Source organism: Ananas comosus, linkage group 3 (genome assembly GCF_001540865.1).
Source record: "Ananas comosus cultivar F153 linkage group 3, ASM154086v1, whole genome shotgun sequence".
Lineage (NCBI taxonomy): Eukaryota > Viridiplantae > Streptophyta > Magnoliopsida > Poales > Bromeliaceae > Ananas > Ananas comosus.
In genome coordinates this window covers 1,584,827-1,608,977 of record NC_033623.1, presented here as the reverse complement: position 1 = coordinate 1,608,977, position 24,151 = coordinate 1,584,827, and the positions used below count along the sequence as shown (strand labels likewise).

The following is a 24,151-nucleotide window of genomic DNA, read 5'->3' as shown; positions in this document are numbered from 1 at the left end:
GAGTCGGTGGTGGTGGTGGAGTTGGCGGAGGACTTGGTGGTGGTGGAGGCATTGCGGTGGACCTTGGCAGTGAGCCGGTTGAGGTGGCGAGGCATTGGCCGGTGGACGCCGGAGGTGGGTTGAGCCGCCTTGCCAGCTGGAACCGGTGGTGCGGATGCATTGGCGGTGCATCGCGGGCGCTTGCGCTGCGGAGGCATTGGCGGTGGCATCAGTGTGGAGCCGGCCGTGGCGGAGGCATTGGCGTGGCATCGTGGTGGACGCGCTGGCGAGGCATTGGCGGGGCAGGAGGAGCTGGCGTGGCATCGGCGTGGGCGGAGGCATTGGCGGGGACAGGGAAGCTGCGGTGGCAACGGCGTTGAGCCGCGTGGCGGAGCATTTGGCGTGTGGCGCGGTGAGCCGCGGTGGCATCGTGGGACGTTGTCACCCGGCGCGGCGGAGGCATGGCGTGGCCGCGGCGAGCCGGCGGTCGCATCGGCGGGTAGCCGGTGGCTGGCGGAGGCAATTGGCGGGCGCATAATCCGGCGGTGGCTTGGCGTGGGAAGCCGGTGGTGGTGACAGGAGTGGTGCAGAGCCGCAGTGGATTTGCGTGAGGCTCGTGTGCGGCGGAGTGCGTGAGTGGTGGTTCGGTGCGGAGAGCGTGGCGGGGATACAGGGTCCGGAGGCGGGTTCGCGCGGGCGTGGCGTCGGGGTCGGCGGCGGAGGCGGATTCGGCGGCGGCGGTGGGGCCGGGTTTGGTGGTGGTGTTGGTCACTAAAAATCTCAACAAAGTTAATTAACCTAAAGCATGTATTAGTGTCTTAATTTGTCTCTTTTAATATGATCTTTGGCATTTAATTTTGTCTAATTGTTATCTCTCATAAAAAAAAGTAAAAAAAAGAAGAATATCCTCTAATTTATCATGAGTTAACAAAAAAAACGTAACTTAATTTTCTTATCACTTATCATGTGTCAGGTTGTGTCCGTGGATGTGTAACTCTTTATCATGAAAAAGGAAAACAACAATTTCTCTTTTAATCAAATATGTTACTCAGGAGCTTTTATTCATTCCTTATACATGTTTTTTTTTTTTTTCAATTATTAATTCATAAGAATACAATTTGATTGGTTGGAGCACAGATGAAGGTGTGATACAGAAATATGTAAATACACTAGGAATAGAGAAAAAAATCTTGTAGCTATAAAATGAATCAAATTTAAGAAATTAAAAAGTTTAGATATTAAAATTATAATTTCTAAATTCTAGAATAGGAGGTGTAAAAGATGTATTGTATATCATTTTAGGTGTATACCAAGTATTGAGGATAATAAAAAAAGTAAATTTTAATTTTTCCCCTTGTAGTATAGCGTATTTTTACTTTGCCAACTCATGGTTTAAAAAATTGTACTTTATTATCTTGCTTTTTAATATGTATTAAAATAAAAATTCAGTAAATTATGTTTTCTTACTTTAGTATCTTATATTTTTAATTTCTTTTTAACGTAGGCACTTCTGTTAATTTTTGTTAAATTATATACAAAGAATTGCAGATACTCCACTTATGAATTATTGAATATTCATTATAATAACCCATAATTTACTGAATTTTTATTTTAATACATATGGTTTTAAATTTGCCACTGATTCAACGAAAAAATTAACGTAGGAGATAACGAAAAGAGAAAATAAAAAGTTCTAAATTAAGAAAGTGCGAAATAATCGGGATAGTATTTGAAGTTTTTTCCTAAATAAAAATTTTTTGAAATTGGGGGGGGGTGTGTGGAGGGACTGATTTCAGATTCAGCTAAAGGTGAGGGTGTTTCCATAAAATTGAAGTTTACAAAAAAGCTAAGGGACTGATTTCAGAATCAGTTAAAGGTGAGGGTGTTTCCATAACACAGCATCGCGGCTCCCTAAAAATCCCTAATCCCTAATCCCCCATATCCCTAATCCCTTTCTCGAACATTCCGAGATTTTCTCCTTTCCGCGGCGATCCATTCGCATCGAGCGCATTTTCAAGGTGACATAATCTCTAAATTATCGTACCAGTTGTGGATTTTTGTTGAATCAATGCTCATATACGATCCCTTTTCTCACAAAATGTTGCTAATCCTATGCAATTTACTTCTAGATCCAATTCGATTTTTAATTAGAATCATAGTTTGGTGAGTTTAAACGAATGGGCGAGGAGTTGAATTTGATTTGGATTGTGAAGAGGCCCTGTAGGGTTTAAGCGATTTTTGCGCTCTAGGGCATGATTTTGATTTTAATTGGAACGAATTTTGTGGAGAAATTGCTTTTTAAGATAAGGAGTAAGTGCTCTTTTGTGGTAATTTTTCGCATTTTAGATTGCTATTCTCAAATGATTGTAAAAATATAAAAACACCATCCCCTAGTAGTTTCAGCTTTTAGAGAAATTGGTTGATATGTGCAGGGACGTTCGGAGTTCGAATCCCAGTAGAAATATTTGAATGTAAAATTTAAATAAACAATACCGCTCTCTAATAGCTTAAGATGTTAGAGATAATAGTTATTTCACATATATTAGAGCAAGAGGTTTTGAATTCGAATCCCACCAGGCTCTTAGTGTTACTTAATTTCCTCCCATTCAAATTAAGTCCACGTCTTGAGCTTATTAAAATGTCTTGAGTTCAGTAGTGAAGGAGAGTGTTGGATATAAAATATATAAAAAAGAAATGCTTTTCTTTGATAGCCTAAGTATTTGGAGAAAAATGGTTCTTTCATATTCATTTAACGGGCTGCTATTCAGCCTTGACGTGAGGGAAAGTGTTGAATATAAAATATAAAAACACTGTTCTTTGGTACCATATGCGTTTTAGAGTAATTGGTTGTTTCACAATCGAGTACGACTGGGACTTAAACGGTAGCATAAAGTTCTCTATTGTATTTTGTAGAGGTCGGTGCACTTAGATGGAGAACATGCAGTATGCGGAAGAACTTGTGAGGGAGTTTCTCACATTCAGAGGTTTTACAAGCACCTTGCGAGCTTTTGAATCGGAGTTGTCTACAGATATAGGCAGAAGCTTTCAAGTGGACAAAATCTTAGAATTGATTTTTTCACAGTATATACCAAAATATCAGGCTGACAAATTGATTTCCCTGCTAAGTTTCTTTAAGCAGTGCTTGTTTTCATCTTTGGATTCAGTACTTATTTCTACATTATCCAAATTGGAGTTGTCGATATTACGATTCTATATTGTCCATGCGTTAAACTCTGGAAGGAAAGACAAAGTGGTGGAGTTCTTTGGCGTGAACGGCAACTATTTGCTGCAAAAACGTGAAGATTGGTTGCCATGGTTTGGTGGGTCTCCTTATCCCGTTTTGCTTTTCATCCTCTTTCTAGTGACCTTTTTAGTTTGTCTGAATAGCATGCTATGCAGTTATCCCATATCTCAAGAACCCAAGTTTGGATCCTCAATTCCGCGTGTACTTTTCAAAGGAATGGTTTGATGCCTTGTTTCTTTCATTCCGGAATTTTTTAAGTGAGTTGTTCAATGACACTCATATCCTCAATTAGATTTTCATGAATGTTATCATGATCTTTGTTTTTGCTTCTCTTTTATGTCATTTATGAATTACTGTATTTACAGAACCATGTTAGCTCAATGCATTCAAGTTATGTATTTGCCTAAACTTTGATGTTTTCCTTAACGATATCACGGATCCCTGCTCTGTTAAAGATAAGTACAGAAAAGATTACTGTCAAACGTCTGAAAAATGACATAAAGCAGCTCAATCAGAAGCTCTCAGAACTCCAAGCACTTCTAGAAACAAGGGAAGCTGAAATATTGCGGTTGAGTAGGTATACTTTTTCCCTTCTGATTATTATCCACATTGTTCTGTCTACAAGGATGTTTTGTGGACATATGCTTTTGCAATTTCTACTAATGTTAAGTTATTGAGGCGTATTTGTTCACATATTCATGTATTGTGAACCGGTTATTTCAATGGTTTTCTATTTTAGAGGATTTGCTGTTGAAGCACTTGTGATTGTTTAATGTCCACCTATTAAGTCATTTGTAACGAGGTTCTAAGCCTTTTTTATTTTTTTGAAGAAATCTGACAAAACTTATTCTGCAATTTTTATTCGGGTAATCGAGTTCTGAAGAATCTAATGAACTTTTCTCAAATCAAGTAGCACTGTAGTTGAGTTAATTAAATTAAAAATCATTATAGTTCAGGGAACTGTGTGCAAATGTTCTATAATCTGATGAGCTTCCTGTGTTTTGTCTATGTGCATGCTATTTGGTTTTTTTCCTTTCACCTCTTATTTAAGAACCATTTATTTGTCCCCTTGGACATTATTTTACTTCTTCCAATAGTTTTGTTGTTTCGATGCTCAGTACGTCTTCTTTTACGCTGGCAACACCCATTCATCAAGGAGAAAGCTCTACTGGTCATCTGTCAAGTGAGATTGCTTCTAAGGATAATACCACAGATCCTCGAAAGAGGAATTTGCTTGAATCTACTATCGCTAGTTCTTCGCATCAAGGAGAAGAAAAATTAGGAGCAAATGGGGAGTCTTTGGCTTCAAATAGTGAATCCCAATGGTCCAGCTCATTAAAGTCTGGACCTGCTTCAAGTTCAATGAAAAGATTTGGTGGAGATGCTGAAGCTCAAAATGCTTATCAGATATCCCAGTCAGGTTGGACCTTGACTTCCCCCCCATCATTATTATTTTCTTCTGGCGGACAATCTTTTTTCATCCTTTTCTGCAGTTTTGCTTGCTTTTGTTTTTGTTTTTTTTTGCCATTTTCTTATAAGTTTTTGTAGTAGAGAGTTTGAGACTTATCTTTATGTTGTTTTTATGAAAGTAACATGTGGCGTCAATTTAATGTAAATGTTGTGAAATTAAGTATTATTATGACTATTCTGTTATTTAAATCAATTTGATCTTTTTAAATGTTTGAAGATGATTTGATAAACACTCTAAATTAAAGAAGGAGAGCCAAAATCATCAGAACAGCCATAATTGAAGATATCTTTTAAAGGACAATGTAAAGTATTGATTAGGATATATTTCTTTGAAGTGAATGAACTTATTCGCCAATTTGTGCATGCAATTCAATGCTGCAGAAAGGAAACAAGATTCGCTGAGAGAAGACGAGTTTCCTGAAGTGAAAGTGGATTTTCAAGTGAGCTACTGCCTCTAAATATATTAATATTTTCTTAGTGTGACACTCTTCTTATTATACTGTCTAGTTAAATTCATTTCGTAAGTCTCTTGTTTGCAGGAAACTTTTTTAGGGCATACTAGTCCAATAAGTCGGTGCCGATTTTCTGCATCAGGAACCAACATTGCAAGTGCTTCTGTTGATGGCACTGTTAGGTAGACAAGTGTACAGAACTTTTGTGCCCATAACACTTAACTCCTTTTTCTGCGTACTGACTTATTAGGTTTCGTTTGCTTGTTTTATAAACTTGTTGAAGGATTTGGACTTATGACTCATCAACACCATCATCCAGAAATGCTACTATTTATTGTGGGGCTGAGATTATGTCATTGGATTGGGAGTGTAGATCTGACCGTTTGGTATGCAAGATTGATTTATCTAATTCGTACTTATCATTTTTCATGTCCATTTTGGAAGAAGAAAAAGTAATGCAGCAATTTATATCTTGGATTTCTTCCTTTTGACAATAGCTACTCATAGGCACAGCTGATGGTGGTATAAAAGCTTGGAATGCTGATGCCAAGAGAGTTGTCTGTGATCTTAGTACGACAAAGGAGTTTCCAAGGTTATCTCACACTTTCTTCAGGAAGCTGTGAAACTAATCATGTACTAATTGTGACCTGTAAATTCTTTACAGCGTATTGGATTTGAAGTGTAGCCCTGTGGAACCAATTTTTGTTTCTGCAGCTGCATCGCGACGGTAATCGGTCAATTTCTTTTTAACAATTGCTTTATCAATTTTATAATTATTCTGCATGGAATTAAAATTTTGGAGCGCAAGCTGAAACAATCATGAAGGGCTACCTATGAATAACGCATCTACTGCACTCATTTCTTTTTCTGTCCATATGGAATACTTTCAGGCATGGATCGAGTAAACTTGAACAAGTGGGCTTTGCTTCCTTGACAGTTTGGAATATGAAAACATGGAAAGCTATGGTATATATGATATCTTGGATATTTTTTTGACAATTGTGCATGATTTATGTAAATAGAGCACTTATAATTGTTTTTATATTTTATTTTGTGAAGACAGTCCTTCCGCTTGGTGAGGATCCTCCAGCAATCACCTCACTATCATTCAATCATAACGGAAAAATCTTAGCAGCCTCTGCTACTGATGGAATGATTCATATGTTTGGTATCCTTGAATGCTAGCTAATTATACTCATCAAGAATACGTGCAAGGAGTTATACGTGACTGTTATCTTTTTGTTTCTGCGGAATTGTTCTAAAGCATTCCTCTTCATGCCAATGGAGTGATTGGATGCTTTGCATTTAGTTATGTAACCATGAATTTTCTACAACATTCATGTCAAGATATATGTAGCTTTGTGAAAGGTCATTTAAGAGCTTAAGCTAGGAGTTCTTACGGATCGTAAGGTTCCTTAACAATCCAAAGACATGTCTGCTGGCCTGCAAATAACAGGATGGCCTGCCCATGATTCAGCAGTAAGTTCAGTTCTATTTGGACCTGATGAGACCAGCATCTTCAGTTTAGGCTCCGATGGGAAGGCAAGTAAATTTCAGTTTCCTGATTTAATATGCAATCTCTTATGGTGCTTGTTCCCAGAAGAATCTGATGGTTCAGAACAGACCTTAATCATTATGGTATTTCTTCACAAATTTGCACCTTGGTGTATATCTTTTGGAATCGCTGCATGCAATTTTCTCCTCGTCATCTATCGAAACTTTCATCGGTTCTTTCCTCTAATGTTGAGTTTGCATTGTATAAATGGAGTATCAGACTAAGTTGATTTATACTGCACTAAGCAATTATCGAACTTCCATCTTCAGCAATTATTTCTGTTTTACAGATATTTGAATGGAGCTTACATAACCAAGGTCAGATCCTTTGGTCAAGAGATTGCAGTAGGTAAATATTTGCAACCTAAGAACAATGTAACTGATATGCTTTATTGACATTACGTGAACAAAATTGCTTGCCATACGCAAACTTGGTTGCTTGATGATAACTCAACATGAAAGCTAAGACGCAGAATACAGTATGCCTAGTCGGTTCATTCTAGATGATGCTAATTAAAGATGATATTGACTTAATTAGCATAGACATTGCGAGTTGCGCTTGTTTACGCCATTTCACTGCGAAGAGATTAGATTTACTTCCTATTGTAAGCTACTTGTCTTAGACACCTTTTTAATTGTTCGGCCTCTAAAGTTTACAGCTAATGTCTTAGTACTTCTGGACAATGCATTCCCAAAGTAGGCCTTAGTGGTATTGGTGACCTCTCGAATTGATTTGGGCAGCTCGAATTTGATAGTGTATAAACAAATTAGCATGTTAATGCCTAGAGTGCTACAGATGTAATAAACTTGTTATCTTAACATGCAAAGATGTAGTTGACAGAACAATTATAATCTCTCGTTTACCATCCTAACAATAGTAGTAAGTCAAACCTGCAGAAATATTGCTTCTTAGTTACACATTTTTCTATTGATAGGTTCTGCAATCCTGAGAGCTTGAAGAAATGTTGGCATGAAATAGCATTAGATTCTAATGGCAGGAGATTGCTGGTGACATCTGGTTCGGTTAGATCCCCAATATACCAGGTCTGCGGCAGTTTGGTTTTGTTCTCCATCTTTTTCCTAGTCGTTAAATTGTTCAAATAATTGGAAAAAATTTGGACCTGCTTTCATAGGTGCAAGGACATATGAATGGTCTACGAACACTTCCCCACTCCGCCGGTATCACTAGTGTGGATTGGCACCCGACACTTCCAATGTTCATAACTGGGTCGGCGGATCACTCAGTACGAGTTACATCCATTCTCTGATGAGTGATTGCATTTGTATGATAGCAATACAATCTTGTCTACGAGACAACATTTTTTTTGTTGTGGTATCAGTGATTACTGCAAACATAGACTAGTCGGAAATCTCTGAGACGAGCCTTCCAATCTAACTTTCTTTTTATGTAGACGAGTTCATTGTTTATTTAGTTATGTAACAAACATTCTGATGTAAAATATTGGAGCTTACTATAAAATGACAGAAGCTTTTGTAGCTGTTAGTTTGTAACTGCAGAAACTTTAACTTGATATTTTAGTTGGTATGCATCTAATGTTAGCGTTCATCTTCTGTGTGTTGTGAGGGCTCACATGGTTTTTGGGATGGTATGTCGGGCGTGGTCATTTGAAATTGCAGGGAGGTTACGTTATGTGCGTGTACTGAGGAAGTAGAATAGAAAAATACTTTATTTGTACGTAATATCATGTTGCGCATATTACAATGAGTCAGTTATGATGTATTTTTTATAATCTCGTAGCAAAACATAGAAGTATATATATCTCTATTGTTTTCAGCCAAATTTTGTTTTGCTTACTAATGTTAGGTGGATATCAAAACCAAATGGGCCTTTAGTAAGAGTCTTCAATACACTGAATTTCAAAATCTAATAGTGAAGGTGTGTTGTAGATTTTTTTTATTATTATTTTTTACTGTTTTTTTGTCCTGTGTTTCTAAGGAATGCTCCTTTTAATTTTATAACACGTTTCATACCTACTTCATGTTTGTAGATCTTTTTTAATTTAATTTTATTTTTTGCCTAATGCGAGTTTTCTTGTGGTTATTGGAATCAAGCAAGTTATTTTTAGTTCCCCACTAACACAATTATCTAATAAAATTTGGTTACCGACCGGCTCTGGTGCAAGTGGCAAAGAATTTGGTGGTTGATATCTGAGGTTTCAAGTTCGAATTCTAGTTAATTTACATTTTCAGCTAAGTTTATTTCTAAAAGAAAAAAACGAAGCGGATAGCATGCTACTTATTTCTCGAAAAAAAAATAAATAAATAAAATTTTGTTGAGTAAAGCTAGAATATTATTAGAAGTAAACAAGATCTTTTACTTCATTTGGCTATGGGGCATTCAAATCTCCGATCAAATTAGTTCAACATGATTTAAGCTATTTAAACTTTTTAGGAACCAAGTTTTACGGTCTACGAAATCATTTGCTTAGTAGTGACCAAGTGGTGTTAAATTCATCTTATATTACCGATTAAAACTTATGAATTCAAGAATCACTCAAATGCTAAGCAGCTAATGTTCAAATATTACGAAATTTGAAACTTAAAAAGTTTAAATATGCTAGATTATGTTTAATGATGCTGATCATCAATTCGGATGCTCACAATTCGAAAGTAATCGACCAGGTATGTATCTAGGAGTACTTTAACCTGGCTCATTGTTGCGTGAGTAATAACAAGAAACTATCCCCAATTTCTTTTTTAGTTTCATTCGATTCTCTTTTCCACAAAATGCGTTCCCATAACCTGTTAGTATGACAACTGGGGAACATAAGTAAAAATAAATTTTCTTCCATTACACAACATAAACCTTTCATTGTTTTCTATATTTTTCGATCAAATCGTCAAATAATAGTATCCGACCATAACATGCAGGCTAAATAAATAACAGCTTTTGTGATATCCTGGATCTTAGTAAATAGGCAAGATTGCAATAAGAATTTTTAATCAGTATTTTTTTTTTTAACCGTGCTTGACTGAGTTTAAGACGTTTTGGCGTGAAATAGAACGCAAAAATAGACTCGAAAATTCAAAATTTAGATTGTGGAAGAGTAAAGTTAAAATACTTAATTTTTGAGGAACTTTAATAATTTTTTTGCTGTTTTAAGGAGTGCATTCGGCCTAGGCACACTCCATCCTCATGCTTTCCTTACTAAAGCAAGCATGCTTGGTTTTCTTTTGTAGCGAGCTAGCCGCGCGTGTGGTTTTTCGGTGTTTCGACGTCGGGATTAGTATTATAATATTATTGTTTTTTATTTAGACTTTTTTGATGAACTTTTATTGAAATTGAGAGTTAGAAATTAATTTCTATATATTTTAGGAGCTAATTTTGTGTGATTTTGACGAGAAATTTTTTGAGCCACTCTAGGGTGTTTTTGCTGACGTCAGACTAAGATAGTTGTAGCGGATCATTTCGCTGTCTCGACTATCGATCTGTTTTTTGAATTTGCGATATAAGTGGGTTCCATGTCATCAAAATTGTCGGACTAACTTATACATCCATATTAATCGACTTAGTTGAGATGATAATGATATTTTGATATCTATTTGTAAAATATATTGAGACAAGCATACGTTTCACTGCTAGTGTTATATGGCTTGGAGGCCAATAGACAACAGTAGATAATGTGAGTTTATAACAGTATTTGAGACATTATGACAATACTATCATGATTTGGTTGATCATCGCATTTGACTATAGTCTGCATGCTATTTTGCACTTGACGGTAATACTGTACTCAGTAGGGATAACGTCCCGCGAGTGCCACTTCGGAGCTTAGGCGATGAGATATTATTATAACATAGGCCGGACAGTAGCCTACATTGTAATGGACCACTATAGGTGGGTGTTGGACACAAGGTGGCACAAACTAAACTTGACCGCTGAGTCGATCACTATGATTGGGTATTATTGTATTATTTTATTTAGTATCTAATTAATGATGACATACATGATTTACAATTTTCAATTATATTGTAGAGATATGATAGCAGTAGTTATTTTCAGCAGTTATTCATATTGTTATTTATTCATTTATACTGTTCAGTTATTTACTATTTCTGCATCTTATGAATCTAGTGGTGTAGATTGTCAGCATTGTCGACCGTAGCTATCGGGGACTATTAATTATAATATTTTATTTCAAAGCCTTTAGTACCAGTGACTGATCAAGATAAGAGGATTACGGATAGTTAGCATATCTTATTCTTTTTGTGTGTATAGTTGGACCATCTATCAATATATATAGTAGCCTATACAGTGTTTTGGGATTTGGAGTGGCCAGAAATGTTATATCATTTTGAGAATTTATGTGGGGATGATTGTATATCTATAATGTTGCTATAGTACATAATTTTTATTCTACTCTGATATCTACTATTCTTAGATTTTAGTAAACTTCTTTAGGCTGGTTATGTATAAAACGTATACTTGTGCATGCAGCGGGTCTACTGACATAATCTGGACTTCCACTGTAATCCGGGGCGTGACAACTTTTGCACTCAGCCAACAATCCAACTTACAAGTTACTATAATGTAAAATATGTAGCCAAATAACCTTCGAAAATTTGAGTTTTGAGTATCTTGCCTCTCTAAGTCATTTGATTTGAGTCTTTTGATGATAGTATAGAAAAAGTTCTCGCCCATACCTGATGCGTTGGTACATTTGTGCAGCATATCTTTATCTATCCTCCACAGCATTTGATGGTCCAATCGCCGAAGCATAAGATGCATCATGGACAAATGAAGTCGCGCACGGCGCATAAATGTATGGAAAAACCTGGAAATTTTAGAGGTTGAAGCTTCATAAACTTTTACCATAAGCATCCAAACAGTTCAAACAACTAGTTTCACAAATTTTGATTCTTACAACTCACCGATAATTTAGCTTTCGCATCTACATCTGATACCGCTCCGAGATGCAGTAAAACTCTGTTTCAGAGCGGAGCAAACACAATTTCAAGTTATCCCTGGTAATACCTGCACATTTTCTCAGCACTCACAAGTTTTTTTTTTTTTTTCATCCAGAGAAATAGCAACTACACAGAAGCCACGCATCGAGCGCGACTAACACATATTAGATGCAGCAAAATATCAAAGATAGAAAACAACAACATATATGAAGTAATTGGACAAAAATATACTGTACAATGTTATACAAAGGGAACGCTCCTGAACCACACCAGGTTTATGACCACTATACCTCCTCCCCGAGATTGCCCCAAAAGAACCAAGTTTTTTTATTACATATACCCAAGAAATAGAAAAAGAAAAAAGTAATAAAAAAAAAACCCCCACCCCTACTGATTACTTGAGGAGTTGGGAGAACCAAAAATTGTTTACTCTCGCACGTTCTACTTTGATCAACATTCGCAGTGGAATACGGTGTTGCCAAAGCACGCGCTCTTAGGTGCAATTTTTCTCACACAGGTCTCGTTGGGGGTTCGGAGGGTGAGGGGAGAGATGAATATCCTGTCCATCATATTTATCTTGGGTGCCTCGAGAATCGTCTTCGGAGGAGATAAAGCCCACTGCATCGCCCAAATTGCGAGCGGGCGCATGTATATTAGCGACCTGTAGTGCCCGTCGGTAGTCCATCCTTCGGGGGTCTGGAACCAATAGCTAAAGAAGCACCAAAACGAAAACAAATATGATATCAATTTCATCCTTAAATAGTAGAATAGATTTACAAGAAAAAAAATTATCGGCAAATATAGCTATGCAGAATAAAGCAGAAACTAGGGCACAGAAGAGGAGGCGGTACAAACAAATTGATTACGGGTCTCGAATTCATGTTAAAGACAATTGAATTAAACAGAATGCAATCACAGAAGAGGAAGCCTCATATGTCTAAGAGAGAAACTGCTAGGCCTATATCAAGAATCCTTTCATGTCAAAATCGTGCATCTCTTTTCGTTTATTTTTTTGTTGAAAAGAGTGATGATCCTCAAACCATTGTTTGACCAGGACTAAAATCCAACACCAGAGCATTTCAGACAGAAATGTAACAATTGAGAAGATTGGAAAGTGAAAGATAAAATTTGCCAAAAATACAAAAAAAAGCAAGATGAGATCAAATTTACGAGCACAGAACAGGGCATGCAATAGCAGGTAAGCAAGAGTTACAAAGATTGGAAGTAACAGAAAAGATAAGAAAACTTACCCATATCCTTCTTCAGACCAACCGGCAATAAATATACCTTCTGCGGTAGTAAAAGCCTGATACTCCATCCCATGAAGAAGCATCGTTGCAGCAACGCTGTATGTAACTCCCGTCCAGATTTCCCGCGACTGCATACAAGACTCGTCGACCTTTCCATCAGGCTTCATACCATTCACCGCTCCCATCCGACCCCCTTTCACCCTCATCACATTGAACTCAAAAATCTTCTGAAGTGTGCTCCTTATTCTCCCCTCATCAAAAAGTGAGGGCAATCCTGATGAAGCCGTATACCATTGTCCTGCCAGTTGATCTGCCTGTATGGATCGGCTATTGCTGCTCGTCCCACTGTCGTAATTGAAGTACGAACCGTTCCACAACTCGGCTTCGAAGACGTGCTTAGCTTTCAGGAATTTAATCTTGCATTTCTCAGCAAAAGCATGATCTCCGAGGCGGTGAGCCATTGTTGCCGCAGCTTGAAGGGCTGCGAGCCAGAGGCAGCCGCAGTACGCACTTACTCCATGAACCGTCCAAGCATCGTAGGTTTGATCAGGGAACCCATCGTTCTCGATAAGGCCGTCGCCGTCACGATCAAACTGTTCCATGTAATCCATGGCAGCACAAACTGCAGGCCAAACATCCCTTCCAAAGGACATGTCACCAGTTGCAGCAAAATCCCTATACACCTGTAGCACGAATTTAGGGTTTAGATCTTTCCATTTGCTTGTATCATGTATATTGTAGGCATTCATTTCGTGCCAAGGGTCGTGAGTTCCTAGATCATGGGGGACAGCGCCTTTGACCTTGCGAATTCCCCAGGTGCCATCGGCAAGAAATTTGACTTTCCTACGATCCTCACACAAAACAGCCCGAGCGAAATCGCGTTGAATGCTCAGTTCGATTTTTGGGAATAGGTCCAGAAGAGCAAAAGAGGCATAAAAATGGACGTCGTAGGTGCACCACATGATGTACTCCACTCCTTCCAAATATAAGAATTTCCCGACATTTTCAGGACCGCCTTGTGGAAGTAGAAGGGGTCCGGGCTGCGGAGTGTCATGGCCGTGTATGCTATCACAAGTGGTTGAATCATGCTCAGCTGGAAAACTTGGGATTATTTTCTCATCACCATTGTTTAGCTCAATGCCAGAAAAACTGACATGGTTATTCTTCGTGGCTACAATATTCGATGAATTGTTATTAACCGCTTTAGTAGATTTCTGGTGGTTGGAACCAGGACTTAATTTCTCATCAAAAACTGGAGCTTCACCATCTGCACATCACAAAGTAAAGTGGCTAAGACAACATTTACTTAAGCGACAAGTAGAGAAGTTTAAATTCCCGAGTTGTTTGTTAACATATCTTTCGCGGAAGAGCACTATAGTCTAAAATTGTCTCCACAATTCGACAATGCAAAGATCAACATGCAAATTCTAAGACCGGTTAAAATAGAAATCATCACATTTGCTGGTGCCTACGTTACAGAGGTCATCAAATCTTTAAGTTGTTCTCCAAACGATATTTGGAATTCACGAGTAGAATACCAGCAATGATAAGAAACCTAACAACACAAAGTGAAGTACCTGTCCAAACTGTTCCCCCAGCAACCAGAAAGTAAAGCTCGTTAAAAAGAGTAAATTTATACCTGAAAGCATGAAAACAAAGTTCACCAAGAGGATAAAAATGGAATTATACAATTCTTCAATTACTACTGGTATATTCATAGCTAGATTAGTGAACAAGTAATAAAAATAAAATGTTACCAGGAATGTCAAATGCATGATTTAAAACATGCTAAAGCGTGAAAGACGGCATATAGGTGATGGACATGGAACATGACTCCTTAGGTTTTCAATGAGTAAAACGTATTACGGAACAGACGAAAAAAAGGTAAGTGATTGCAGATGTCGAATTACCATTCTGGGAGCCTTTCATCATGAAGTATAGGGTTTTGCCATTTCTCGATCTCCTCTTCCCACCACTTGTATTCTGACACGCAGAGGAAATTAAGAATCCATCATCAGTTAAAAACCAAACGAGAAATGTAGGCAAAATATTGTAGCAAAAGAAACCCGACCAAAAAACTTAAAATTGCAAACAAGTAATGCTTAGTTACATCTCATTAAGATTTTAACAATTATGAACCCTGGTGCAGCACACAAATGTAAAACATTTAATATTCCCAAAAGATGGCAGAATATGTTAGAGTGATAAGCGCTAGAATCAAGACATACTCTTCAAGGCATCATGAACCAAATTGATAGCTGATCTTTCGGAAGTTCCATAAAATTTTGTATATCTCCTGCAGAAATGGAAATGCAACATAGTCAGCTGATAAAGAAGAAACGGAAAATGGATACATTTTAACATCTTAACTAAAACACGATTTCAAATATTAAGCATAGCAACTACCAGTGAATCAGGTGGGAAAGGCAATAGAATACCAATGTTTAGACATCAACTTTACTCTAAACGAAATGGCATCCTATGAAGGGTCTAAGACACTTGCAAAAGCAAGTTCAAAAGCCTTATGCTTAACAGGATAGGATTTTGTACACATGAACAGACAAAGAATTGGAGAACTACGGCTCCAAAGCCAGCATGTAAGCACAAGTGGAGGGGTGACATAATGCATTCAATATATAACAACGCGAGAAATAACATGCAATCTTATAAATTTTCTCGAAATACTTGCAACTACAAAAAAGAAAATAAATAAGAAAAGAAAAGCAAAAAGGTGAATGTTACGCATAGTAAATATTTTTGTAAAGATAGGGTACTATCTCATGCTGACATAATAGAAGTCCATCTGTCTTCCCATTTGGTCTAACAGAAGAACAAAGTTTCTTCTCTTCATGTCTTTGTCAACGTACTATGGGCATGTTTGTTTGGGTGGAAGTGGGGTGGAAGTGGAGAGGACGGAAGTCGTTCTCACCGTAAACGATCACTTCCGTTGTTTGGTTCGTCGTGAAAAAGTTACGGTTGAGTCTCGAGTTAACCTGAAACGGCGTAATTGACTTTGGCCCATCGTGGGCCGAAGTCAATTACGGGAAGAGAGGTGAAGAAAAAATTATAAAATAATATACTAGGTAAAGATAGTTATATTTAAATATATTTAATTATAGTACTAATTACTCTTTTATTCAGTTGGCATTTTAAAATATGATAAAAATTGATTTGTTAAGTTTCAATATTTTTTTATTTAGTTTGTACAATTAAAATATGATAAAAATTGATTAATTAAGTATTAATATTTTTTTTACTTTATAATTTTATTGTTGTATTACTATAATTTATGTATAAAAAATAATTTAGTTGTTTTAAATTAAATTTTAATTATATAAAAATATAATTATATTATTTTTATTTACTAAATTATTTATTATTTATATATAAATCATAGTTTTACATCATATACTTTCTACCAAACAAACAGCAGAATTAATGAAATTTCATTTCCATAACTACGAAACAAATAGCGGGAAAAAAAAGATCCCAAGTCCGAATCCAAGTTGATTCACATTTTCAGTTAAGTTTCTTTTTAAAAGAAATAAACGAAGTGGGTAGCATGCTAACTTTCTCTCAAAAAAAAAAAAAAAACAGCGGAAAAGAAGTAGTTTTCACCGAACTCCTCTTTAATCCAAACTCCACTTCAACCCAAAGTCTAGTTTCGATGAAACAAACATCCCTATGTGCTCATGATCTGCATGAGCCTCATCCTTGGTTCAAGGTTCTTTTAGAAATAAGCCAAAAAAAGCCTCAATTAAGCATTTCTAAACAATGGAATCTTGAGTAAATAAACACTAGTAGCCAGCGGAACATGTCATTTATTAATAAATTCCCTGATACAAGGAAAAACTAATGATATAATAAAATAAAACTAAGAATAGAATAAGGTAAGCAAAAAACTGCCAATATTCCATACAAGTGGCAAAGGCATAAGATACCAAAATAAAACTAAGAATTGCATAAAGAATAAGGTATGCAAAAACTTCCAATATTCCATATAACCAGCAAAGGCATAAGATACCTATGGTATGTGCATCCCTTCTGAAACTTCACTTTTGGGGACGACCAGGCTAAGGCGAACGCGACAGTACATCTTCCGTGCGCCTCAACCCAAGTAGAAGCAGAAACTGCAGCACAAATTGTATCACCCGAAGAAGGCATACTTGGACCAGCATCAAAATTTCCCCGCTCAAATTGTCCACCCTTCACAAGAAAAAGTAAGCAAAGAAAAAAGATGTTAATACCATGGCCCTGAATGCTAAGACATGCATCAAAATGCAAACGACTACCTGCACCATGGTACCCCACATTTCCCTGGCTGTGACACAATTTCCATCGGAAAGGCCGAAAACTGGCAAAACTGTCACATTGACATTTTGAGTTTCACATGCGGCTATGGCAAAAGTTACAGGAGGGTTATCTTTAGCAGTCCTGAAATTTTATCATTAACCAAAGAATATTAAAGAACAATTTTTAACCAGGTTCGTGGCAAACAGTGCAAAAGAGAAGTAGATAAAATCAGTAGAGAAGGCTGATTGCGTGGCATTGGTTCCGTAGACAGAAGTTATCGAAGAAATTTAAGCAAGAGGATATGCAAAGTGGACATCAGTTGCCATTGACCGCATGAACAACCTAAGGGAAACTGCTAACCAACCATCAAAATAGAGAAAACAAAGATTGGCACTTGCTTGTGATGTAGAAGCACTCCAGAGACGCCATCTTCTCCTCTGCGCATTCAAAAACAAGGACTTCAATCATTCCAAATACTAAAAAAGAAAGTAAACAAAGTCTGCCACAAAGATCTACTAACATGAATGGCTCATTAATGTGACCTCCAGAATGGTGGGAAACTCCTCCAATAGAATTCTGTGTCATCACAAAAGTTACATGATAAAAGCATTGTTTAAGGCTCTAAGATTAAGCAACATACAGATAGAATTAAAGAAGGCCAGAAACCAAGTCACCTACCGCCCAAGTTAGTAGCAAGCTGACTTTTGCTCTATCTCGTCCAGTATTCACTAGCTACAATCGAGAAAGAAGTACTTCAGAAAGAAGGCACACTGACTATAAGAGATTCCTATCTACCATATTCACAAAGAAATAAAACTTTCTCAATTAAAAACAACAAAGTGAAAGGTGCTAGCATTCACAGAAGAAACAGCTTACTCCCCCAGTAAGGAATTGGCTAAAGCACTAAGACATGAGAAGCAACGTCAAGAATTAAGAGTTCTATCAAATCAAGAAAAATTCTAAGTGCAAATATGTCATCATCATAGCTATAGCTTCTCTCCCCATGCAAAGAATTGGCCACAGCACAAGTCAAAGATAAAAAGCACAATCTCCTGAGCAGCAATCAACCGGACCTCATAACATTAGTGACTAGTGACCAAATCCTCAATAAAACAGCTCATATGCAAAGGGGGTACCCCAGTAATCACCATGTCACTTTTTGGGTAAAGCTACCTTTTTGGGCCAAACAAGCCCCGTAAATCTATATATTAACCCAATAGCCATCCAACAGTGGATTCATTGCATACCAAAAAAGCTCCATAAATGTATGCGTCTCTGCATGTGTACGTCTATATATATATATATGTAGAGCAACCAATAGCCATCCAGCAATATATTCAATTGCATACAACTTTATAAGTGTGACCAAACAAAGTCTTATCCTAGTGTTGTATGGCCACTTATTAATGATGAAAGAAATGTTGCTAACTATTTGCATTCCTTTTGAAACCACAAAGAAAATAGCATAAATCTTACAAAAGAAAGTAATGGAAATATCAAAGAATACTTTAACAAACTTGCTAGTTTCTATTTGAAAACTGTGGTGCTCAAGTTACACAAGATTCAGCAGTTCAGTTGATAAGGTAACTACCAGGACTTTTTAAACATCCAAAATAACAGACATGTTCATAAATGAGTTATTTAACATTGTGATTGCTAGTATAAAGAATGTACTTTTCAAGTTTGTAGTACAATGGAAAAGTCACACTTACAGTGTAAACAAAAACAGATGCTGGAAGACTGCTGTCTCTATAATTGTGAGGTATAAATGGTGATATTTGCCGACAAGAGATTTTAAGGTCCGGATCGGGTTCACCTAAACAAAGGAGCAAACAAAGATGTATTAAATCCCAGATAGAATTAAAATGAAGAAACATGCTTATATCTAGTTACAAAGGCTACAACTAAGCTTCATATTTAGGTTCAGAGCTGCGTGCATTGGAAATTTCTCCCAGCTCCAATTTCTCCCAACAAAAACCTAGCACGGCCCCTTCATGACTAGTAATTGCTAAACATCCTAACTAGAATGACTATACTCAAAAGACAAAATTTGAAAACACACCATCATAAACTGTCCATGCCCTAGGAAATAAAGCATGATAGGTTGAATGTTGACCACTCAAATTCCAGTCCCACGATGATATTCCTTGGTCCCCTGATTTCCTGATAAATGAAGAAAGTTAAATTGAAATGAATATAGCTTCTGGAACAGAAGTTGCACTCTTGCAAGAGCACATTTTTCAACAATAAATAGCACATATAGACTATGAAATAACAAGCTACAATCATAAGTACATTTCACGAGATGAATATTCATCATTGCAATAGAAAACTATACTACTTTTCCCAAAAACCAGAAGGCCAACTACTTTATCTTTTAAACAATTGGCTTTACTGCAATCATACACAGGAAGCACTGAAACAGTGTTAGCAAAGACAAGTCCACCACAAGCTCCAATACAACTAAGACACCAAATTATACAATATATAAGAGAACAAGATCCAGGGATGTCGGACATATTGTTTATTGATTATTTAAAAAATGCTCGGTATTCATATTATAGAAAGAACAAATCGATTTTGTTGTTAACTATAAGACTGGACCAAAGCCTTGTTCCCCTATCTTCCTTACCATTCTTAATCTGAGGATTTTTGAATGAGGTATCCAAACCTAAGAGTGGAAGAGAAAAAAAAACTCCGAACATTGGAAACTTTGTCATTTGAGTACCTAAGATAGCTCTATCGTAAGTCTATCACTCTCCCAAACATGATAGGTGACTAGTAAAACCTACTCAACTAATACAAACCCATCCTATACAAATGATCTAGATGAGGGTTGAAAGTGAAGTCATAAGAGAATGTCTTCTATGACGGCAAGATTAAAGAAAGCCGATAAGTAACTTTTGCAACTCCAAGTCAACTCCGTCCAAGATCATTGCATTCTCCGATCTTAGGATAATGTGTCAATTTGGTGTACAAAAGAAAAAGTACAGATAAGGAACATTGAGAATCCAGGGTGGCTTTCAAGTCAAGAGCTAACCAGCATACAGTCAAACAACTTCTTTAGCCATCTCTCCACCGCTTGAATAGATTATTCAGCTAACGTTTATATGTACAAAGTAACTGCCTGTTGTCTGGAAGAATAATATGAATAAAACAGTATTAACCTTTTCGAGAGTTTCCTGCATTGAAGTGTTTAACATTTGCATACAGTAAAAGCCATTTAAACCAAGAGACATTGTAGATCAAAATAATTTAGACTCAAAAAAGTGGAAGATGATGTCTGATCAATCATAGCAGTATTCAAAAGCTACCTTGAACCTATGAAAGTGCATCTTGGATCTTTGTTTAATCAACTAGAAAAGGCAGATAATTAACTTGTAAAATAGAACAGCTCATAATGTAGACAGGTTGGCAGATTATAAATCAAGTACACAAAGTACAATATTACTGGCACTTAGGCAGCTGATATCAACATAGAAAAGAAAAAGAAACTGCCAAATATGGAAAAAAGAGGAAAGGATAGTGGAGATACACTTACTTTAAACCTTCATGATGACCAGGAGCTAAAACTGATGAGTATTTTCTGTTTCCTCCATCTCGAGATATGAAAATCTGCAACATAGATGAAGACCAAAGAAAATTATTTTTCTCAGTTTTCACAGATCTCAGCACAGAGAGTACATCTAGAAACGACCTTAGATGCAGTATTAGACATCAGCAAATTTCTAATAGCCACCAACCAGCTAGATTCGGGAAAAAAATGTATAGAGAATTAGTACATAAATATCACCTAAACTGTAATCTCTAGGTTACACCTTGCATTTGAAATCAGCACAAAGGTAAAATCTAAAAGTAAATTTTTGATAAATGAGCTCACATGATGTCTGTACAGAGTGAGAGAAGTACAAAGAAAGTGTAAAGGTACCTACAGTTGACCTAAAGTACAAATGGTAAGTATATTCATACAAACACAAAACGTACTAGGAGACGATTTAAGTATTAGAACACAATGGATGAGAAAGAATTGGAGGTGCAATCGTGATAGTTCATAACGTTTTTGATCCGTATCTTGACCCTTAATAGGAGAAGATCATTTTAGCAGCCTCTATACTAATAAGAAAGTTACAACACTCAAGTGAAAAAAATCATAAATATAATCAGAGGTGCAAACACAAAATCTATAAAAAAGTTACAACACTCAAAAGTAAAACTTTGTAAATATAATCAAAGGTGCAAACACAAAATCTACTAGGAGAAGATTAAATATTAGAACATAATGGATGAGAAAGAATTGGAGAATTACAGAAAACTGGTTTGCCATCACCGGAGACATTTCACAGGAACCAGGAGTTATTTGCCAATGTTTAAACTCTCCCCTAAAACCTCTTGAAATGCTACCACTTCTGTAAACAGAACTATCAAAAATAAGCAAAAAGAATCTGAAAAGTCAAGGAAGAAAAACAAAGATAGCATAATTACGTATAACCACGTACCCCATCCCACCAAGTGGTACTCCTTGGGAGGCTGATGGCTTACAACGTTCTCGTGTAAATGGATCAATAGGTGCTTTCTGACACAAAAAAAAAAAAGAAGATAAAGAGCAAAAAGAACATGTAAACTGAAGTGATAGTGAGAAATAAGAAAACAAGCTAATGAAACCACCAATGGAAGTGTGAAAGGGGGGAGGAAAAAGTGGGTTGAATTACCCTTCCTTGCGAAGCTTCTTCTCTCACATATGTCCAAAGACGCACACCAAGACGCATCTGCATTGCGAAATCACAACGAAGTCACATAAAAGCTCATTATACAACAATCACCTGCGAAGACGACTAACAAGACAGTTAACAAAATCAAAGGCAGGGGTTTTCTTTATACCATTCTAATTGCTTCCATAAAAGTCACGCTAAACTCCTTTAATATGTTAGCATGACTATTCAACCTCCTCCTCCATGCCAGTTCTGGTGGCGCACCACCATCAAAGTCCAGCTGCAATAGTATAAAATAAAGATCATAGTCAAAATAGCCCTGGTGAAATTGAACTTGTCCAGAAAGTATGCATAACAGCCACTGAATTATGAAGAACACACAGATTACAACAAGAAACAATGCGACATTCAAAAGACTCTAAATATGGTTTGAAAACATGAACTTTGAATAATCCTAAAGCAAGTCATAATTCAAACAAGATATCTACTAAAATACTAGCTTTGGATTGTAGAAGTGCAATGACCGCTATTTCTCGAGATTAAAAAGAACTAATTTCAATAATGTCATCCAACAAATAACAAGGGAAGAAGAGTAAGCAGAAGAGCTTTGCAAAAAGGTGTTACGCAAAATATCGATCATAGTAAACAGCCCCAAAAATATATATTAACAACCCCACTCATGAAAGGCACGTGAAATTGAAAGATGTAGGAAATGGAGATTTAACACATTAAGTACAAGGAAGAAATTTAACTTAAATGTTGAAGGTGGGGATCGAGCCCACGATCTCACCGACCGGAAGGGTTTAGAATTAGTTTTGATAGCATGTTACCCAAAAGATCAATCTATTTTAGGGAACAGCCGAGGAATATAATATAATATCAACAAAAGTTAGCAAGAAGTATTAATTTTATTTTGCTAATCATATAATCACAACTCTGCAAAAATTTATATTTTATCATCTCTAACTAGATCCAATCTTCAGAAAGAAACTAAATTGAAAGAGTTCAGCTTCCAGAGTCAAAGCAACTGAGGTAAACGATTAAATCGAATAAAAGCAGTGAGATTGCAATATAGGAATGCTAGTGCTCACCAACTGCAAGGTGACTCTGCTCACATACTCCTCTGCGGGCCATGAGTTCTTCCTACAGTGGAAGAGGTGTCCACTCACCATATTTCCTACTACAACTACTAAAAACAACTACAAAACCCTCAAATTCAACACAAATGATCAAAACTTTCCTAAGCTACAACCCTAAAAAAAAACACTCTCACAACAAGCCTCCCCCACTTCAGAAACCCTTGCGAGATTCCTCTGAGGCGACTTCAAAAAAACCAAAAAATAAACAAATTTATCAAAAAAAAATAAAACTCAACACCTCAGATCACACTTATTCCCGCTCAGAAACCCCAAATTCCGACAACTCCACAGATACAGAACCCTAAGGATCCACAAATGGAACACCTTCATCGATGCAAACCCTCCCCAATCTCATCGAAGCCCTCCAACAACAAAAGGCGATGGATTACGAATCGACCGATCCGATCGACTAACTGGGGCAACAAAAAGCGGCCCCAATCCGGCGCTGAGGGATCTAATTCGAGAATCGGATCCTTCCCCCTCCCACCGATCGAATCAGAAAACCCTAGGGATCGCTCTGATCGCTTCGCCGAAAACCCTAATTCACCGCCTCGGCTCGGCTTCGATCACGGAGAAACGGGAGAGGAGGGGATCGGAGATGGCGCCATTTGTTGTCGCTGCGAGAAAAGAATATAAATACATAAATAAATTAAAATTAAAATTAAAATTAAAATAAAAACTGATTCCCTTCTCTCTCCTTTTTCGCCGCCCTTTTAATTTCGTACTTAATTAAATATTAAATAATTAAAAATTAAATTAATTAATAGTTAATTATTATGAAAGGGGTTTTAGACTAAATAAAAAAGTAAAACATTAATTAAAAGTATTAATTAATTAATTAAATGTTCATTAGAGTTTACAGTAGGGAGAAGAGCTGTTCTCAAAAAATGAACGCGTGGACACTAAACTGGAAACCACGTGTACAAAATAATATTTATTTATTTATATACTAGTGTAGTTACCCGCGCGATGCGGCGGGCAGGTATTATCAGAGTATTAGATTGTTAATCTAATCCAACTCATCTTAAACAGAAACTATCAAATAATTCTAAAAAATACTATAAAATAGGTTAAAAATATATTAAAAAATAGAAAATAAAAGGAGAGAGAAAAAAAAGAAAAGATAGAGAAA

The 24,151-nt window shown here is 36.7% G+C and overlaps 3 protein-coding genes across 3 annotated transcripts; 1 reads left to right on the top strand and 2 right to left on the bottom strand.

Moving 5' to 3' along the window:
* Positions 209-1,981, bottom strand: LOC109707418 (lysine-rich arabinogalactan protein 19-like). Its single transcript, XM_020228658.1, has 2 exons — positions 1,942-1,981; positions 209-750 (listed from the first exon to the last, which is right to left on the bottom strand). The coding sequence occupies exons 1-2, from the start codon at positions 1,979-1,981 to the stop codon at positions 209-211; spliced, it is 582 nt and encodes a 193-aa protein (XP_020084247.1).
* Positions 1,860-8,211, top strand: LOC109707750 (WD repeat-containing protein 91 homolog). Its single transcript, XM_020229273.1, has 16 exons — positions 1,860-1,997; positions 2,893-3,299; positions 3,379-3,501; positions 3,659-3,800; positions 4,342-4,643; positions 5,075-5,133; positions 5,233-5,327; positions 5,429-5,531; positions 5,643-5,737; positions 5,810-5,872; positions 6,036-6,111; positions 6,205-6,313; positions 6,575-6,687; positions 6,990-7,048; positions 7,635-7,743; positions 7,833-8,211. The coding sequence occupies exons 2-16, from the start codon at positions 2,909-2,911 to the stop codon at positions 7,965-7,967; spliced, it is 1,974 nt and encodes a 657-aa protein (XP_020084862.1). The 5' UTR covers positions 1,860-1,997; positions 2,893-2,908; the 3' UTR covers positions 7,968-8,211.
* Positions 11,808-23,501, bottom strand: LOC109707453 (non-lysosomal glucosylceramidase). Its single transcript, XM_020228708.1, has 18 exons — positions 22,972-23,501; positions 22,050-22,160; positions 21,881-21,937; positions 21,668-21,744; positions 21,478-21,577; positions 20,713-20,786; positions 19,234-19,334; positions 18,884-18,987; positions 17,850-17,903; positions 17,692-17,747; positions 17,570-17,608; positions 17,171-17,312; positions 16,903-17,084; positions 15,107-15,174; positions 14,789-14,861; positions 14,456-14,517; positions 12,879-14,145; positions 11,808-12,337 (listed from the first exon to the last, which is right to left on the bottom strand). The coding sequence occupies exons 1-18, from the start codon at positions 23,050-23,052 to the stop codon at positions 12,079-12,081; spliced, it is 2,907 nt and encodes a 968-aa protein (XP_020084297.1). The 5' UTR covers positions 23,053-23,501; the 3' UTR covers positions 11,808-12,078.

Bases quoted from the DNA above. Each gene is read 5' to 3' on its own strand.
- LOC109707418 (XM_020228658.1), bottom strand. From the start codon at position 1,981: ATGCGAATGGATCGCCGCGGAAAGGAGAAAATCTCGGAAT. The intron at 751-1,941 runs GTTCGAGAAAGG...TGAGATTTTTAG, and splicing joins AAAGGAGAAAATCTCGGAAT to TGACCAACACCACCACCAAA.
- LOC109707453 (XM_020228708.1), bottom strand. From the start codon at position 23,052: ATGGTGAGTGGACACCTCTTCCACTGTAGGAAGAACTCATGGCCCGCA. The intron at 21,938-22,049 runs GTATAAAGAAAA...TTCGCAATGCAG, and splicing joins TTATGGAAGCAATTAGAATG to ATGCGTCTTGGTGTGCGTCT. The intron at 19,335-20,712 runs GTAAGTGTATCT...TTCATTTATCAG, and splicing joins GGTCATCATGAAGGTTTAAA to GAAATCAGGGGACCAAGGAA.
- LOC109707750 (XM_020229273.1), top strand. From the start codon at position 2,909: ATGGAGAACATGCAGTATGCGGAAGAACTTGTGAGGGAGTTTCTCACA. The intron at 5,328-5,428 runs GTAGACAAGTGT...AACTTGTTGAAG, and splicing joins TCTGTTGATGGCACTGTTAG to GATTTGGACTTATGACTCAT. The intron at 5,738-5,809 runs GTTATCTCACAC...AATTCTTTACAG, and splicing joins ACGACAAAGGAGTTTCCAAG to CGTATTGGATTTGAAGTGTA.